The sequence below is a fragment of the Danio aesculapii genome, chromosome 23, assembly GCF_903798145.1.
Source record: "Danio aesculapii chromosome 23, fDanAes4.1, whole genome shotgun sequence".
Lineage (NCBI taxonomy): Eukaryota > Metazoa > Chordata > Actinopteri > Cypriniformes > Danionidae > Danio > Danio aesculapii.
The window spans coordinates 42,219,332-42,237,844 of NC_079457.1; the positions used below are offsets into that span (position 1 = coordinate 42,219,332).

An 18,513-nucleotide genomic window follows, 5' to 3' on the forward strand; every position below is an offset into this window, starting at 1 on the left:
ATTTCAGAAACATAAAACAATGTCTTACATAATACATGTTAACAGTTCATTAGAAACGATTACTGTGTTCCATGCGGGAAAAAAAAGCCTTAAGAAAACTGAATACTGAGAAACATCGATGTGGAGGGAAGAAGAGAAAGAATCTGGTCTTTCAACAATGATCAAATTAAGGCATAGACGTAAAAAAATGAGAGAATGTCTATAAAAACAATGATCAGTACTTACAGAAAAACAAATATTAATAAGTATATACTAAACAGATACAAAATGAACAAAGTACAGTATCTAAACCTTGCATTTTGCACTATTAATGAATACAGGGTATATTTTATAGTAAATGTACACGTCTTACTGATTTTAAGGTGGATTAGAGGCTGAACAACCCAGGATTATACTGTAATGTAATAATCTATTCCCGGCAATGAGCTGAGGTTTTGAAGAAAGCACCAAGAAGTACATTTTGGCCAAATTCTTGTACTCTAAAATGGTGGTATTGATAACATTCCCAAATTACTGTGTAAAAAATCACCTATACTGCATATATAAATGTATAATTGGGGGGGAATTTTGAGAGCAACAACTTGGTCCTTTGCAAACAGGCAGATGATGAGGATATTATAAAAAAAATTCTACATATACATGAATTGAACACAATAAGCTTAACAAATGACTGGTATGAATGACCACAGAAGTAAATGAATGTAGTAGAGCTGCTGTGTTGTGGCCAGTTGACATCAGGTAAATCACATACGGCATGTTTGGCTAGAACAATTGAAGTGACCATGTGTGCTTTCACTCATTTTAATCTGCTGTTCCACTACTGTTGAAATATGTTTTATCAGCTTGTACGCTGGTTTTGCTTGTCAGAGCAAATATTTTAGAAACAAAACAAACAAAAAAAGCTAAACATACAGGATTTACAGGAGTTATTTGTTCAGGATGAATTTGTGTAACAGTAACACTCTTTCGGAAATGAACATACATTCATTTTTTTTTTCTGTAAACATCATTGCTGATGTTTTGGTGTATGAAATTCTAATTTGACCAATAAAAACATTTTTAAATAGGCCACTGCTATTAGATTATAACATCATCTACAAAACACTTTCAGCTATCCATCGGTGTAAGTCAGTAACTCAAAGTGCGTTTCCTCATCACTGATCAGAGGAAGAACAGCAGAAATTTAAGTGATAATTCACCCAGAAACGAAAATATGAAATTAAGAAAGTAAGTGACTTTTTTCACCTGTAAAACACTTTTTTTAAAAATCTAAAACCGGATGATTAATGACATTATTGTATTTTTAGAAACTATATTTATATTTTAGAGTCCTATTTTTATCTATATTATGCCTATATTTAGAGAAAAATATAGGCAAAGCAAAATGACTACCTGTAGCTTACACTAAGGTCTTATGTAGTGAAATGTCCGGTCTGTGCAAGAAACTGGATATTTTTTGCATCAATATTACCTTTATTTCTCATCGGTTTCACCTGATAGGAACACATTCTATCATATTAATAGCAAAGCATCTAGGCATGGGACGATAACCGTTATCAAGGTATAACGCGGTTTGGAAAAGTCAAGGATGTTTAAACCGCCAACATTTTTTGCTATCCCGTTCCTAAGGTATGTGTAAGCCTTTATTTATGGTTTTTTAGTTTTCTGGACAACAGTATCTCCAGCTGAAAAGATATCCGAAGATGCCATTTTAAATTGTAAAGAAATCAGTGTTTTTGAAACGAAGGTAGACAACAGAAGTCAATGATTCAGTTGAATTATTTAGCCGGACTTGTTTACAGTTGCGAAATATTTTGAATGTTTCTCAAAATAAAAAAAGAGCGTGTTTAATGGGAAATTTTTTTTTTGTTTTTTACCCTGAAATTTAAAAACAAGATAATTTAGAGCAGTACCGTGAAACTGTGTTATTTTCATCCAAGGTTATCGTACCGTCAGATTCTTATAACAGCCCATAAAGGCTTACACACACCTTAGAAACGGTATACCAAAAAATGTTGACGGTTTTAAAACCTTGATTTTTCCAAACCGCGGTATACCTTGTGCCTAAATGCATCATCAGGAGCCACGACATTAATGCTGTTTTGCCTGTATTTTAAAAAAAAATTTCTCCTGGTAGTTATTTATTTACATTTTTTAAATCGCTAAAAAGCTTCTTCAATGTTCTTCTGAAGAAAAAGTCAGGTTTATCTTTGTTGAGAAAATATACTGAACTATTTTCAGTTTGTGGCATCAATTATCACTTTAAAACTTTAAAAAGGATAGCTCACCCAAAAATAAATAATCTGTCATAATTTACTCATCCAATTACTTATTTTTCGGAAAGAGAAGTTGCAACATTACCAGTAATTTGCTGGAATGCGAACGCAGGAACATTGCCGGAAAGAGCCCTTTCACGATTAGAACATGCTGACGTGAGATGTCTACTCCAGCTAATCAGAACATTCAGACACATTCACGCTGTATTTTTACGAAAATAAAAGCCTTTGAATATTTTTCCAGACACATTTAGCTGCTAGTTGTTAGTCAGATAACGTTTGTATGTTCCTTCTTAATGCCAACTGTGTAAAAAAACTATCGATAAAATGCTTATGATAAACCGCTGTTTATTTAGCTTCAAGCTCTGCTTCAGTTGCTTAACGCGTGTGCATGTTAAGCAGCCGGTGAGAGCCAGTACACACACATATTATGTACCATCAACTCAACAAAAGCCCGACCCCTTCTAGGTTTACAAATACAAGCGCAGCCGTTTAGAAGTCTTTCTGATTAATGATGTCAGAAATTACCGGTATTTTGGAATGGAAAAATTCCAGAACATTTTCTGCCGGTGTGAACAGCGCTTTTTTGAACTTACCGATAAAGTCGTTCCGGTAACCTTCCGGATATTTACCGGTATCACTGTGTAAAATGGGCTAAATTCTTAAAAATATCAAATTTTTAAAGTTTCAAACATGAGCGTGAGAAAATGCTGAGGAAGAATTTTCATTTTTGTGTGAATTATCCCTTAAAGACCCGCATTACACCTCAAATGTGTGATTCAGATAAACAACACTGAGCCTGTGTGACACTTCTGTTAACATCATGACAAAAAATCCATTTAATGGACCATCATGATGCGATTTTGTCATTTAATTAACCAAAATGACAAAAAAGGACACTTTTTTTCTCCCCCTCAAAATACTGATTGGAAGGGTTGGCGTTTGCATTGCACGCAAAAAAATTGTAACAAGTATAACATCTAAGATGCAAATCACAAGTCGTTATTTTAGAGAGTGTCACATCTTATCGACACTCTAAATTAGCGAAACATCAGGGGGATTTCTTAAATTCCTCATTTGAGTCTCCCAAAAATACATAGGCAATGATAAAATGTAAAAAAAAAAATAAAAAAAAAACATCCACAAAATGGACCTGTACAGAATCAATTTTCATTTCTCAACCGTGACCTAACACTCCTTATAAAAAAGAATAATAGAAGCTTAAAGTGGAAGCTGTGTCACATCCACAGTATATAAAACACAACATCCTGTTAAAACAAACGACGAGGAGGAAAAGCCGACGTTCTAAAACTAAATTTAAACTCTCATAGCTGCCCAAAGAGAAGCCGATCCCGTTCTGAAAAAGATTCTACTTTGAGCCCGAAACCACGAGGCCGTAAAAGTGCTTAAAGAGTATCTTTGGAAGTCTCCCTTTACACACCTTTGAAACGAAATGTTAAAATGACCACAAGTGTGCCATTTGCGCTTTTGGAATTGAAACAAACCAATCAAACCATTTTAGACTGCTGCCTGTAGTGAAACCATTCAATCCAGACAGCAGATGTAGAGTCTATGGCCTGTAGACTCTACGCTAAACATAAAATCAGTCCTCCGAGGTCTCACATATATAACATTCTTCTTCTCTTTTGTTTCTTTTTTTTTTAACGGAAGACCATCGCAGTGAACAAAATACCTTTGAATGGAAGCGAAACACAAGGGGAGGAAGCTCAGATGAGTGAGATGCGGATGGGGATGCTGGGAGATTCAGTTCTCTGTGGCGAATGGTGGCTGACCAGATGCTCCACCACGGTGTGTTTGGACATGTGCTTCATTAGGTAGGTCTCCTGAAAAACACAAGAGCGTGTTATATCGTGATGAGAGACAGGAGCTGACGCTGTTGTTGAAGTGCACTGGTACTCACTGAGGTGTATGCGCGACCACACATACTGCAGCAGTACGATTTAGCGTTCTTGATGGCGTGTGCGGAGAGATGGATCTGTAGCGAGGCCGAGTCTGTGTAAGCTCTGTAGCAGTTCGGACATTTGTATGGCTTGTCTTTGTTATGTTGTCTCTGGTGAGACTAAAGAGGAAGAGAAAGGAGGATTAACACCTGTTAACCCTTTACAGGGCAGCCTGGAGTGCCCTATAAAGCTGCTTTTGGAGTTATTATAAGACTTCTGAACTTTTTTTTTATACATAGAAAATTATTATATATACAAAACATATTGTAAAAAGTAACGATGAAGGTACTATATATGGTTCCTTCACTGATAAAGGGTTAAGATTCAAGTGTCGTACTACAACCATTCAAATATTAGGGGTAGGTATTTCTAAATATACATTTAGCTACACCTTACAGTGGGGACCAATTTTAAGTTTTAACCAGCTGTTGATTAAATTGCACACACACTGCAGGGCCATGTTCTACATGCCATACATAAACTTTACCACTACATATACAGTACTGTTTTTAAGTACTGGAGTTTAAGTAAGGAGTTTACTGAGGCATAACATTAAGTAGTCAATCGTGAATTTGTTCCCCATACTAAAGTGTTACTAATATTTAGCCTTATTCTCATCAAAGGTGCATTCACTGATTTTATGTGATTAAAAACACAGTAAAGACAGTAACACTGAAATATATAAACAATTAAATTAAATATAAAAAATAATCTGAACATTTTGTGGTAACACCCAGTAATTCCTCTAATCAAAAAGGATTATTTTTATACCAAATCTTTTCAATTATATTAATCTTATTTTAATTTCAGCATTTAGTGACACATTATTTGCTTTGGTTACTATTATTATATGGACCTGAGCATGAACGGACACTGAACACTTTTTTAGGTTAACAAAAACTAAAAAATACTTGAACAAATGTTTTGCACACTGTTAATGTTAATTAATGCATTACTAAAATAAAAAAGATCAGGTTATTCAACCAAATATTAGTATTGTGTGGTCTAAAAATGAATGAAAAGTGCTGAAAATGTGGCAACTTGACAACAATTACAACATTTTTATTTTAAATTCAAAAGCAATGTCCTCAGTAGCTATGCTTCCATCCACCTATTTCTATATGCATTTGAACAATCACATAAAAATGCTTAATGGAAACGTCAATATCTGCATAAATAAATGTAATAATAATAAATTATTATGAATTCCAGCATGCGCATAAAAAATGTGATTTTGTTTTAACAGATCACATGATGGACCAACCAATAATAATTAACCAAAAACCAATAATGGACCAACCAGCGACAACGGCGCCATTGCGCTCACCACACACTATAGGTTTAGTGGAGGGACAGTGATAGAGTCAATTGGGTGGATGGGGATGATTGGGAGGCCATGATGGGTAAGGGCTGATGGAGAAAATTTAGCCACAGGATTTTTAATGACAAGAGAGTCATGAACTCTGTTTAAGATGGCGCTCACTGACAGTATAGTGTCCCCTTCACTATACTGGTGCATTAGGACTCACACAGACCATAGATTGAGCGCCACCTGCTGGCCTCACTTACACCACTTCCAACAGCAACCTAGTTTTCCCATGTGGTTTCCCATCCAGGTACTGACCAGGCTCAGCTCTGCTTACTTTCAGTGAGTAACCGGTCTTGGGCTGCAGGGTCATATGGCTGTAGCATATGAACATCTTAATTTTTTTGTGTCATTTTAAAATCCTTTGGCCAAAACCTGTCAACAACAGTGGTTCTTAAAGAGTGGTCTTACGCCTCCAAAAGTGTAAGTAATATATTAGGGCTTAACAATAAGGTCTGCCCTATGGCCCGGGGCCAGCGTGAGAGACACTTGGGACAGTAGACAGGATCATTACTGGCCCGATTGGGACAGTGCTGCCTTTCACTAAAGTTTCATTTACCTGCGACTATTTGTCAGTTGCTTGCATTTTAAGTTTGTGCTTTTAAGTCTTTAAATGCGACCTTCTCTGTGATGTCAGAAACACCATATTGCTTTTCGGTTCCTCTTATCTGATTTGATGTTTTGAGCATGCTATTTTTTTCCCCATAACCTGGTAACAACCAGTAGTGAAGTGACAGCAACATGACAGCAACATCGAATATAATGGGTAAAAGAAAATGTCTGTTTCTAACGTCTTGGAAGCAGACATTTACGTGGGTACAACACGACGAAAAAAAGAAGCGATGTTTTGCAGTTTGCCGTCAGTATGACAAGTCGTCCACCTTTTGTTAAATAATTTCGAACTGCAATAAAACACCTGCACGTTTTCCATACTGCTTTTTTGCATAACACTTTGAATTTTGCTCATTATACATTTATTAACATTTTTTACATATTTAAATTCTAGATTCACAGACATTATTTTTGTCGCAATATTAAAAATATGTAGGTAAAGATAGCTATTAATTTCTCTTCTTTGTTTTTGGTGAGGCCACTGAAAATTTTACCAGGACAAGTAAAAATCTGAATCATTGGCCCGATCAGACTAGTAGAAAAAAAAATCACTAGCATAAAACACTGTATATTATATAAGAAAAACCCCACAGTGACTTCTTCTATCACAGCAAAGTCCTTTTTTCTTTTTGACGTCTGGTGCCAGTTTAACAAGAAGTGATGAATTTGTTCTCTTTGACTCAGTGGATGGAAACAGGGCTTTATTTACAAAAGTTTAACGCGATATTTCAATTCTGCACATCATTTTTACTTACATTTTTGCTTGGAAACACAGCTAGTGGTAATAGTTACATTTTTTTCATTATACTCCTCACCTGTAGGTTTGAGAGTTGTGTGAATGCTTTTTCACATCCAGGTTGAGCGCATTTATATGGTCTGTCCCCAGTGTGAATCCTTAAAAACAAAAACGCACTCATTTGTTAACACTGCATAGCTTGTGGTGTACAGTTGTTCTCAGTCACACATGCTGAAGTGTGATGTCTGCTGACCTGGTGTGCTGCTGGAGGTGTGATAACTGGCGGAAAGAGTTCTCACAGTAGGAGCAGTGGTAGGGCTTAATGCCTAAGTGAATGCGTAAGTGCTGTGCTAGATAGGAGGCGTTGGCGAAGGATTTTGAACAGTGAGGGCACTTGTGAGGTTTGGCCTCCGTGTGGGACTTGGAATGAATCTGCATCTCAGACTTGTTGAAGCAAGTGCGTGGACACACTTTACACCTGAATGAACACAAAAAGTAAACAGTTGGTTACTGAAATTGAAATTTGTGAATGGTATACTAGCATGTGTGCAAAGCATTCGCATTTGTTTAGAACGAGAGAGTCATTCGTTATGAAGTGTGAGGAACTAAAATATGTGTTTATAGAGTTTTAGTTTATTGATTTATATGTAGGGATGCAACAACTATAGATTTTGGTTGTAGGATTATAGTCTGAGGAATAATCACAGTTTCACGGTCATCACGATTATTAGGCATTCATTCATCTCAAAACACTACGAGTTTAGTAAATCACATGAAAGCTCCTTATATTTTAAACTAAAGTGTTATTTATTGCTGCTCAGTAACCAATTATTAAAGCACAAAATAATCATAAAAAACAAACAATAGTCCATCTCTCTTTAGACTTATAAATAAGTGACAAAACTATTTGGCATTTAAACAGAAGTAATAATTTTACACTGAAAATAAAAGTCAGAAAAATGAATAAATGAATAAAAATAATTCCTCCAATATGCGCGCAAGCCACGAGCCTCCATTGGAAATAATGAACTTGCACGCGCAAAAGACAGGATATGTGAACGGCCCTTAGTTAATGGCCTCATCCATACATAAAATCAGCCTTTAATCCAATGTGTGTGCGTATTGTGTACAAGCTTGGAACTTTAAATTAGCGCACAGTTGGCAGAACTTTGTTTAGCTGCAGCAGTTTTGTTCCATGCAGAAACGCAGTGTTGAAAAATGTTTACGATTAATTAACTGTGACGAATTAAAGCGTGGTTAAAAGTGAAATTGGTTAATGGTTACCTGTTTATATGGCACATATAGTAATGGCAGGGTTGGCCAAAGTGTTGTACACACAGGAGGGGTGGGGGGGGGGGGTGGACGGGGGATATGTCCCCCTCACTTTTAGAGACGGACCATTTAGAAACAGCTGATTAATAATTATATGAATGTATGATCTCATACAGCTGCCCCCCACCCCCTCCCCACTTTTAAAATGTCCGCTACGCCCCTCAGTGTGACCATGGCTTTACACTAATGCAACTTGTGTGTATGTATATATATATATATATATATATATATATATATATATATATATGTATATATATATATATATATATGTATGTATATATATATATATATATATATATATATATATATATATATATATATATATATATATATATATATGTATATGTATATATATATATATATATATATATATATATATATATATATATATATATATATATATATATATATATGTATATATATATATATATATATATATATATATATATATAATCTCAACAAGGGATTTTTAAACTAGAGTGATTTATTTTCCAGTTCATTTGTGAATCAGAAATATCACACAGGTCATAAATGATTCAGTGAATGAGTTTAAACCTGTAGGTTTTTCCCTCTTTGGCGATGGTGACTGCCTGGTCAGGGCCTGAGGCCAGAAGTGGGTACGGCACCACCAGTAAGGGGCCCGTGTTGTGCTCCGCCTTAATCTTCTTGCGCCCCCGTGGAGCTTTGGGCTGTGGTCCCAGCATCCCTACCAGACCGCCACTTTTGATGTGGTCCATCCCGGGGCCGCTGGCCAAACCGGATATGGTGTTTAAGGAAGCCGCTCCGCCTAAACGGTTCTGGCTGCTGGATGTAGGGGTTGTGGGAGTAATAGCCTCAGAGGTGTTGTGGCTGTCTGTGCGGGACGACAGCGTGAGACCTGTTTTTGATGGAAAAAATGTTTTCACAACTTGTTTATGGTGCAGAAATGAAATATATCATTTGGTTATGTGAGCATGTCTTGCACCTGATCGATGGTTCGTTCTGGAGGCTTGCTCCACTGCTTGACGCATATGCCAGTCTTCCCACAATCCCTTTGCCTTCACTGCTGACTTGTCATCTATACTCAGCTCTGAAATAATATCAGAAAAAAAAAATATGGTCCCACTTTTTATTAAATAGGCTTAATAAACTACACTTCACTAATACACTTTGAACTACTCATTTAATGACATTAAGTGCCCTTTAGTACTATTTACTTGCATTTTAAATGAACCATTTAGTGATATTAAGTGCCTTAATTACTATGTATTGTACTTACATTATAAATTAATCATATGTGTCAATGCACCTACATGCATACATTGTACTCATATTCTAAAAATTGTCTGCATGCTGTTATATACAGTATGTACGTATGTATGTATGTGTATATATATATATATATATATATATATATATATGGTCTTGTCATTGGCCCATGAACATTTCCTGCTTGTTATCAAACTATTTTATAACTGTAACACGAGACAATTCAATCATTCAAACAGCTATTATAACATTATTTATTATTATGTGGCTCTTTTTGGATTCTCTGAAGCTATATATATATATATATATATAAACCCAGGGTCTATACATATGACCAAGGGTTATTATACGTTTTTTTTTTTATTTCATCTAGCTACAAGGAAATATCTCTATTTTTTAAATTGAGTTTACATAATAATAATAAAAAGCAGACTTGTAGCAGACATTGCAATGTACCAAAAACTTAAAGGTATATTTCATATTAAATGAAAAATCTTCAATCACTTACCCCTCACTTTTTGAAAACATTTGAGTTTTATACTCCTGTTGAACAATACAAAAGAAGATATTTTGAAGATTGTTGGAAACCTGTAACCATTGACCATAGTAGGATTGTAAACCTATCTTTACAAAAACAAATAAAATATGAATCAATGGTTACAGGTTTCATACATTTTTCAAAATATCTTCTTTTGTATTGTTTAGCACACACAAAATCAAACTTGTTTGGAACAAATTATGGGTGAGTAAATGATGATATATTTTTCATTTTTGAGTGAACGATTACTTTAAGCTTTTATTTATTTATATTTTCATCTAAAAATTGTTCCCCTTTATCATTTCAGTTGCAGTTTATTTTACAGTTTGTGAACTTAACCTGTATGTAGAGGGTACTTGCCTAAGAAGGTATTGGGTTACATAAAACAACTTCTTTGGTTAAGTTTAAATACAGGGGTAGATTCAGAGATAGATCATAACTATTACCCAGTTTATGCAATAATAAGTACATTATATATATGCAATATATGCAAAACAAAACTGTAAAGTAACCTTAGTTTCTTCTTATTATTATAATTAATAATAAGATAATTGATCATAACTTATTATACAATTATAAAACAATACTTTAAACTGAAATGTTTATTTACTTCATTCTGCTTTCAGCACAGTGATACCAGTACCGCACTGCAATTTTTATGCCTGGATAAGATCACTTAGAATTTTTATTTCTTTTTAAGCAAGTAAAACATGCACATCAAAGAAGAGGTGTGTGAGTGTGCTGACCCACTTAAAATACTACATCACGTGCAGTACCACGATGTACAATAAATAACATGAAGCATAACATCTAGAAGTTAGTCATGCTGTCGGTACCTGCAATGGTGCTGGATGCTGGACGGGCGTGCAGGGCTATGTCAGGCTGAGAAGAATTGTGGGCCTGAAGGCCGGGCACCTGCTGTAGTTTGGGGATGGACATGACATGCTGTCCAGCATCTGATGGTTGAGAGGCCACCAGCAGGGTCTGCTGAGAGGGGACAGTGGTGGGCGGCAAATGCGGAGGTCTTATCTTTTCTGCCATCAGTTGCTCTTTGATTTTGTCGATAAGAACCAGGTTATCCAACTGTAAAAGTCAACGGTTAAGGTTGACAGGAAAAGGACATCAAGTAACAGAACTAAATCAAAGCATGGTACTGCAGAAAAGTTTGGTGGGGGTTTCGGTGCACGCTTTGGCAAACCACATTGGTGTAGTTTTGCAAACGTGCACGTTCTCATGATTTTTATCTTTCAAACAGTCACTAAATGCCAAGCAGTTTCACAATTGTACAGTAAGCACAAGATGACTCAGCTGGTGGTATTTTGCATTTGTTAATGTACATTACGTTCTTGGTTTAGGTTTTTTTTGGCAAATTACATCATTGTGAAACAGTGAAATAGTTACTAGAAACCTGACAAATGTCAAATTTAGAATGAACCATAATCATACAAACTCTACTAAAACACAATACTCACTTGACCAGGCATAGAGGGAGGTGGTGGCCAGAAATATGGATTATTAAAGCGAGGCTCAGCCATCTTTCTGTAAAAATAATTTAAATAAATAACAGTTAAAATCACACACTGAACAACGGAGGCATGAAAGTCAGGGCTCAACAATAAGGACTGCCCTATGGCCCGGGGCCAGCATGAGAGATGCTCGGGACAGTAGACAGGATCCCTACTGGCCCGATCGGTTTAATTTTGGAAGTTTAATTTGCCTGCGACTATTTGTCAATTGTGTGCAAATAAAAAAAATCTAGAAACAGTTTCTACCTTCTCTGTGATGTCGTAAACACCATATTGCTTTTCGGTTCCTCTTATCTGATTGGATGTTGTGAGCACGTTTTTTTTTTTTTGAAACCTAAATCGCGGCTGAACTATCATAGTAGGATGCATCATTTGGGAAAAGAACAATGTAGTGATGAGTGTTTCCCAAAACCGTAGTTTCTCTGTCGCATATTTGTCGTTTGAAACACGTTAGTTATAACGTAAAACGTCCATAATGACACTCTGTACGGGGTGGAGTAACTACTTCTTTAGAGAAAACCCCCATAATTTTTTGTGCAACTTGTATTGTTTTACACGCACACACATTTTTTTAATCCAATATTAGTTTTTATTTCAAATTAATTGAAATATATGTAAACAACACATATAGGACCAATATATGTTTCCTTTACAAATATTGAAAATATTACATATAAATTCACTAAGCTAACATATATTCTAATCTCATATATAAATCATATACATTGTTAATGGTTGTAGGCCTAGTTTATAGTAGGCTATTTATTAAGAAATGAAAAAAAATCCTACTTATTAAAAATAATAATTATCATTAGTAGTAGTATGAAGTAGGATATTGTTTATTTATTTTTTATTAAATTTTTTTTTTAAAAGTCTACTTTTACAATTTGACACATTCAAACCACTGCAGAAATCTTCTAACCAACAGACCCATGTCATATACAGATACATTTCTTGATAAATAACCTAAAATAAAACTATTTACGTATGCTATATTTTTTTTTTCACAAGCTTTGGAAATGTAACATAAATTCCGCTTTAAAATAATAAGTCACCTATAGCTTTGGTCATGAGCCACAGCTGTGTTCAAAACGTCATAAATGTTTTCAAAGTGCCCTACAAAGGCAACACAATTGTGAATATAAAGATCGCCTAAACTGAACTTTAAAAATACTTTGAAAGCAAATTACACCTAAGAGAGATGACTTTATTGCTTTTTTTTTTAAATCATTCCAAGTTTAAATGTTAGAATATTCTAAATGAACAGGGCATAGGGGGGATAACTGGGAATAGAACACAACCAGGAACTATGCTTCTAACTACAGCTCTAGAGGTGTAGTTACAAGCTTAAAAGTTTGCGAATGTTCGTTGCAGTGACAGATTTGGGAAACGGCAAATTAACAAACTATGTTTGTACTGATGGAACTTGCAACCTTAGGTAGCTATTGATGGTTTTCAGAAAACACACCCCAGTACTGCGAAGAGACGGAAACATGGTAGCAACATCCAAATATAAGGCTCAAAGAAAACGTCTGTTTCTAACGTCCTGGAAGCAGACATTTATGTGGGTACAACACAGCAAAAAGAATGAAGTGATGTTTTGCACAGTTTGTCATCAGTTTGGCAGGTCAACCACCTTTTGTTTTGCAATAAAATACCTGCACATTTTCCATACTGCTGTTTTTGTTTGCATAACACTTCGAATTTTGCTCATACATTTATTAACATTTTTTAAATATTTAAATTCTGGATTTTTGACACATTATTTAAAATATGTGGCTAAGAAATAACTATTAACTTTTCTCTTTTTTTGGTGGGGCCAGTGAACATATTGGCAGGGCAAGTAAAAATCTGAACCACTGGCCAATCGAGCCAGTAGAAAAAATCCTTAGCGTTAAACCTGGTAGAGTTCATAAAATGGAAAAAGACTATTTGTTTTTTGCGATGTTTACAGCTATGGAAAATGTGTATTTGCTGATAATATTTGTTTTATTCTGTTAAGGTCTGATACCTTCCAAGTTTCAAATTAAACTATCATCAGCTTCTTTTCAGAAAATGACAATCAGTCAGAACAACAAATGTCTTCATTGTGATTGAAAAACAAGATTTCTCCACCAAATATTGATTTGAACTCATCTGAAGTTAAAACATTAGTACTGTGTTTTCTAAAAATGAATATAATCAAATATTTTTATTATTTTATGCCTTCCAAAAAATAAATCAAACCTTTATAGAATAAAACAAATACACTCACACTAATGTCCCAAGTTTAGATTTGAGTTTATTACTCAAATTTTCCATAGCTGTAAATGAATGTTTACACATGCTGTATGTATCAATGTGTTGTTTCAGCCGTTGGACTAGGTGAGTCATTCTTTTATTGAACATTTCATATATTAGCTTGATTTTTCCCTGGTCTGCACATTTAAAGATGTAGGCCAGAAATAACTTTTTTTATGACTCATGTCTTTCTTTCTTTGTTTCCCCATTTTGCATTTCCATGTAATGAAAGTGAGGGGTGCGTGAGGCTGTCAGTCGGTCTTTTGTGTCTGTCATAAGGGTTTGCAATGATATGAGGGTGAGTAAATGATGAGATAAGGCTGATTTTTCCATAAAGGCTGTACAAATTAGATGAAAGCAGCTAGTTTCCTGTGGTAATACCCAGTAATACCTCTAATCCAAAATGATTATTTTTATACCAAATCTTTGAGTTGCACACAAAAGAAGACATTTTGTAGAATGTTAGACATAGACATCCATAATAGGAAAATAACATGGATGTCAATGGCCAGCTTTCTTCAAAATATATTCCTAAACAACAACAAAAAAAAATCTACTCAACAGAAGTGGAGGAATAAATTATGTAGTAAATGATGATTATTGGGTAAACTATCCTTTTAGTGTTTGACATACAGTTGAAGTCAGAATTATTAGCCCGCCTTAAAATGTTTTTTCTTTTTAAAATATTTCCCAAATGATGTTTAACAGAGCAAGGAAATTTTCACAGCATGTCTGATAATATTTTTTCTTCTGGAGAAAGTCTTATTTGTTTTATTTCGGAAAGAATAAAAGCAGTTTTTAATTTTTAAAAACCATTTTAAGGTGAAAATTATTAGCCCATTTAAGCATTTTTTTCTCAAATCTACAGAACCATCAATATACAATAACTTGCCTAATTACCCTAACCTGCCTAGTTAATCTAATTTACCTAGTTAAGCCTTTAAATGTTAAGCCAGTAATTTAATAAAAAAATAATACTCTGTACAACTACTGTTTATACATTACTGTGAGGGTTATGTTTAGGATTGGGGTGTGGGTAGACATTAATAAAATACAATTAATGGGAAATTTAATAAATAATATAAATCATTTTCGTTAACTTCTGGCCGCAACCATATCTGATCTAGCAAGAACCTACCTACCCCTAGCCCAACCATCACAGTAGTGTAAAAACAGTAGTTGCACCGAGAAGTTAAAGAAAATGATTGATATTATTTATAAAATTGAGTGAGCCCGTCCTCACTCCAACCCTAAACCCCAACCATCACAGTAATGTAAAAACAGTTGTTGTATCTAGTATCATTTTTAGTTATTTATTAAATTACCCAATAAATTGTATTTTATTAACGCCTACCCCCTAAACCCAACCATCACAGTACTGTAAAAATATTAGTTATTGTTCTACCGTGTTACAAAAATGATGCTATATTGATGTAAGTATCCGCAGCAGTCATGGCCAGAAGTTAACGAAAATGATTTGAATTATTTATTAAATTGTTGTTGTACCGAGTATTTTTTTTAATGTTATTTAATAAATTACCCAATAAATTTTATTTTATTAATGCCTACCCCCACCCCAAACCTAAACCCAACCATCACAGTACTGTAAAAATATTGATTATTGTTATACAGTTACAAAAATTATGCTACATTAATGTACACATCCGCAGCTGTCTAGACTTTACCAGCGTGGAGCCTGTTGGAGATGTTGCAAAACTTTGCAATATGTGAAGAAAGTTACTGAGTTGTAAAATGAAAATAAATATAACTTAAATTATCTTTTATATATATATATATATATATATATATATATATATATATATATATATATATATATATATATATATATATATATATATATATATATATACACAATAAAATTAATCAACATTTCAACATTTGCTACAGGTTCATCAACAGCTTTATGTCAGTTAATTTGCCCAATTTCTGACCTTGGTGGTTACCATGACGATTACATTTTTTTGTCTGTCAACAATTGAGTCATCATCAGCCCATGTGAAGTGTGTCAGAATTTGTAATATTTGCCGTATCACTGTCTCGAGTTCAATAAGTAAATAACCGTTTTTCAGACATTTTATGGTGATTTCAATAGCTTATTCTGAAAATGTCTGAATTCCGAAAGAACCCAAATGTCCCCTTTTCTTTAAAGAAAAAGAGCATAACAGTAAGATGTAAAGTAGCAAACATTCTGACGCATTAGTGGAGAAAAACAACTGTCAGAAAACTTTAGCAACACGGTTATCTCTCAATCTGCTGATCAACCAGAGCCTCCGACTCATTCCTGCACAGTTTCACCAAAAACATTTCAGACAAAAGAAAAAAACAAAAATGGCAGCCTGTTATATTTTCATAAGGACGCCATATTCTGCAGAGCCCAAAAAAATCACACTCGATCGGTCCGTTTTTCCAGGGAGAGACCGATCGATCAGATGAGATGTTTGCGGTAATATGGTTGTGTGTGTGTTTGTTTATGAAGAATAGCACCTTTGAATTGCCCGGCCCCCCTTGAAAAAAAGCTGACACTTCCGACAATCATGCCGTGCAAAATGTCTTACAATTGGCGAAAGGCTGCGCACGGCTGTGCAGTTTTACAACATCTGCCGCCCCGATCGCTTAATAACAGCGCTATAACGCATGCACATTTCCATCATTAGCACATGCATGTAAAAATGCACTGATGTGCAGCAATTTCCAACGTTATATTTCGCTTTGTGCAACCTGTGGTAGATCAAAGGCGATAAATCGCGCCCGTCAAACAGTTATCTGTCGTACAATGCAGAAAACGTGCAAGATATCACAGTGTGGAGAAAAAGGAAAAAAACGACACGAGAGCACAAACCTGTTATATCGATGTCAGGGTGTTTTTCCTCGCAGAAGAGTCTTTAATAAAGCAGAGAAGAGGCTGGATGTTCTCTATGCGCCTCCAGACAGCACAGCTTCCGGGTCAGGCTGTTCACTTCTGGGTGCCGTTCACCAAAAAATCTCTCATTTTAGCTGCTGCAAATGAAGCTTTTTTGTCTCACGCGAATTCAGTCGTCACTCCTAGGTTGAAGGAATCGGTTCAACATCATCTGTTTACATTATCCAAACCGTGTTTCTGTTTATAAGGCATTTAAAGACAACAGAGTTTATAAGGCATTTAAAGACAACTTTCCTAAAATGATGATACAGTAAGCAGATTTAGGCTATTCTACTGAATGGAAGCAATTTTCTCTCCAAATTTACAAATAAGCAGCACACTGAAGTACATGTGAAATATAATATGACAAGTAGAAAAACTGACTCCACTATTAGCTTCATCTTACATTTTTTTTTTCTACAGTGAACAGGCCTACTTATAGTTTCTACTAGGCTATAAAACCATGTCTATAATTTAAAGTCATTGAGCAAGATAACCTAGATTAAAGGGATGCTTTATCCAAAATTAATATTTACTCACTATTATCTCTCCCTCCGGTGGTTATGTATGGGTCATTCTACCAGAAACTCGCATTTTCATTTGTAAAAAAAGTGACAGGGCCTTACTTAAGCGTGTCCTCCTCAAAACACATACAAAAACAAGCATAACATCATACAATTCAATGATAGAAAGCATCCTTGATCACTGTCAACTTCTCCTCCATCAAATTATGTCACTTCTGAATCATATAGCCTTAAACGTGTATTGCAGGTATTTTATGTTAAAATCAATGCAAATGTGACAGGACTGACAGAAAAAATGGGAACAATTGTAAAATCGTATTTGTAGAATTTATTTATAATTTCATGAATTGATGTGAATGATGACAACTTAAACTTTACTATTGCTTTGCTATCTGATTTTTTTTCTAAATAACAGTTTTTAACAAAACTATTAAAGCTGTTGGCTCAATTGGGCTGAGGTCAAGGTCAAGAACACAAATCTGAGAACCAAATGAATGACAAATTCCTTTACAGAACAACTCACAGAAATCAACCATCGGTTTTAGAATTTTTGGGGATGAAATACTTTTTATTCACTGTTTTTATTCATTATTGAATAATGATGGTTTGTTTTGTAGACCATGAGGTTCCCAAACTTTTCAGGCCACGGCCCCCAAAATAACAATGTCACAGACTCGCGACCCCCATTATTCTGTGACGTGATTATAAATATAAAAATCTTGCATGTTGCATTCTCTGTGTAATTTTGGAGACTGTCCTCCATGTTTAGTCATGGCATGTATTTATTTTTAATGTACATAAGGGCTGTAAAGGTATCAGAAAGTTTAACCTGGTGCCATAAAATCACTCTGCTGCATCTGACATTATTGCTGTGTCTTTAATATAATGTAATCACCCCTAGGATCCAGTGGGGAAAAAATCATATTAATAATAAGTGAAAGGCTGACCTACTAATTTGTTCTGTAGTTTATTAATAAAATATGGTAATTCCTTCCTGATTCTAATATGTTAATAAAATTAATTTAAGTTTTGGAAATCCCCAAGCAACCCCCACTCATTGTCCCACGACCCCCCTACTTTGGGAACCATTGCTATAGACCAGGGGTGCCCAAACTTTGAGCTTAAAGTAAAATAAACTTGATTGAGGGTGGTGGGCCGGAGGTAAATATACCAAACTGTAAAGTTGTCAATGTA

The 18,513-nt window shown here is 34.9% G+C and overlaps 1 protein-coding gene across 1 annotated transcript; it reads right to left on the reverse strand.

Annotated features, from left to right (window-relative positions):
• Positions 1-1,600: 1,600 nt before the first annotated feature.
• On the reverse strand, positions 1,601-16,828 carry znf362b (zinc finger protein 362b). Its single transcript, XM_056449436.1, has 9 exons — positions 16,736-16,828; positions 11,542-11,608; positions 10,906-11,152; positions 9,248-9,352; positions 8,839-9,160; positions 7,205-7,429; positions 7,031-7,109; positions 4,198-4,356; positions 1,601-4,120 (listed from the first exon to the last, which is right to left on the reverse strand). Exons 2-9 carry the CDS (start codon positions 11,602-11,604, stop codon positions 4,004-4,006), a joined length of 1,317 nt encoding a protein of 438 aa, XP_056305411.1. The 5' UTR covers positions 11,605-11,608; positions 16,736-16,828; the 3' UTR covers positions 1,601-4,003.
• Between the last annotated feature and the right edge of the window lie 1,685 nt (positions 16,829-18,513).

Excerpts from the sequence above, each read along its gene's own strand:
- znf362b (XM_056449436.1), bottom strand. The coding sequence starts at position 11,604 with ATGGCTGAGCCTCGCTTTAATAATCCATATTTCTGGCCACCACCTCCC. Across the intron at positions 9,353-10,905 it reads AGCATCCAGCACCATTGCAG|AGCTGAGTATAGATGACAAG; the intron begins GTACCGACAGCA and ends ATATTATTTCAG. Across the intron at positions 7,430-8,838 it reads AAAGAGGGAAAAACCTACAG|GTGTAAAGTGTGTCCACGCA; the intron begins GTTTAAACTCAT and ends GTGTTCATTCAG.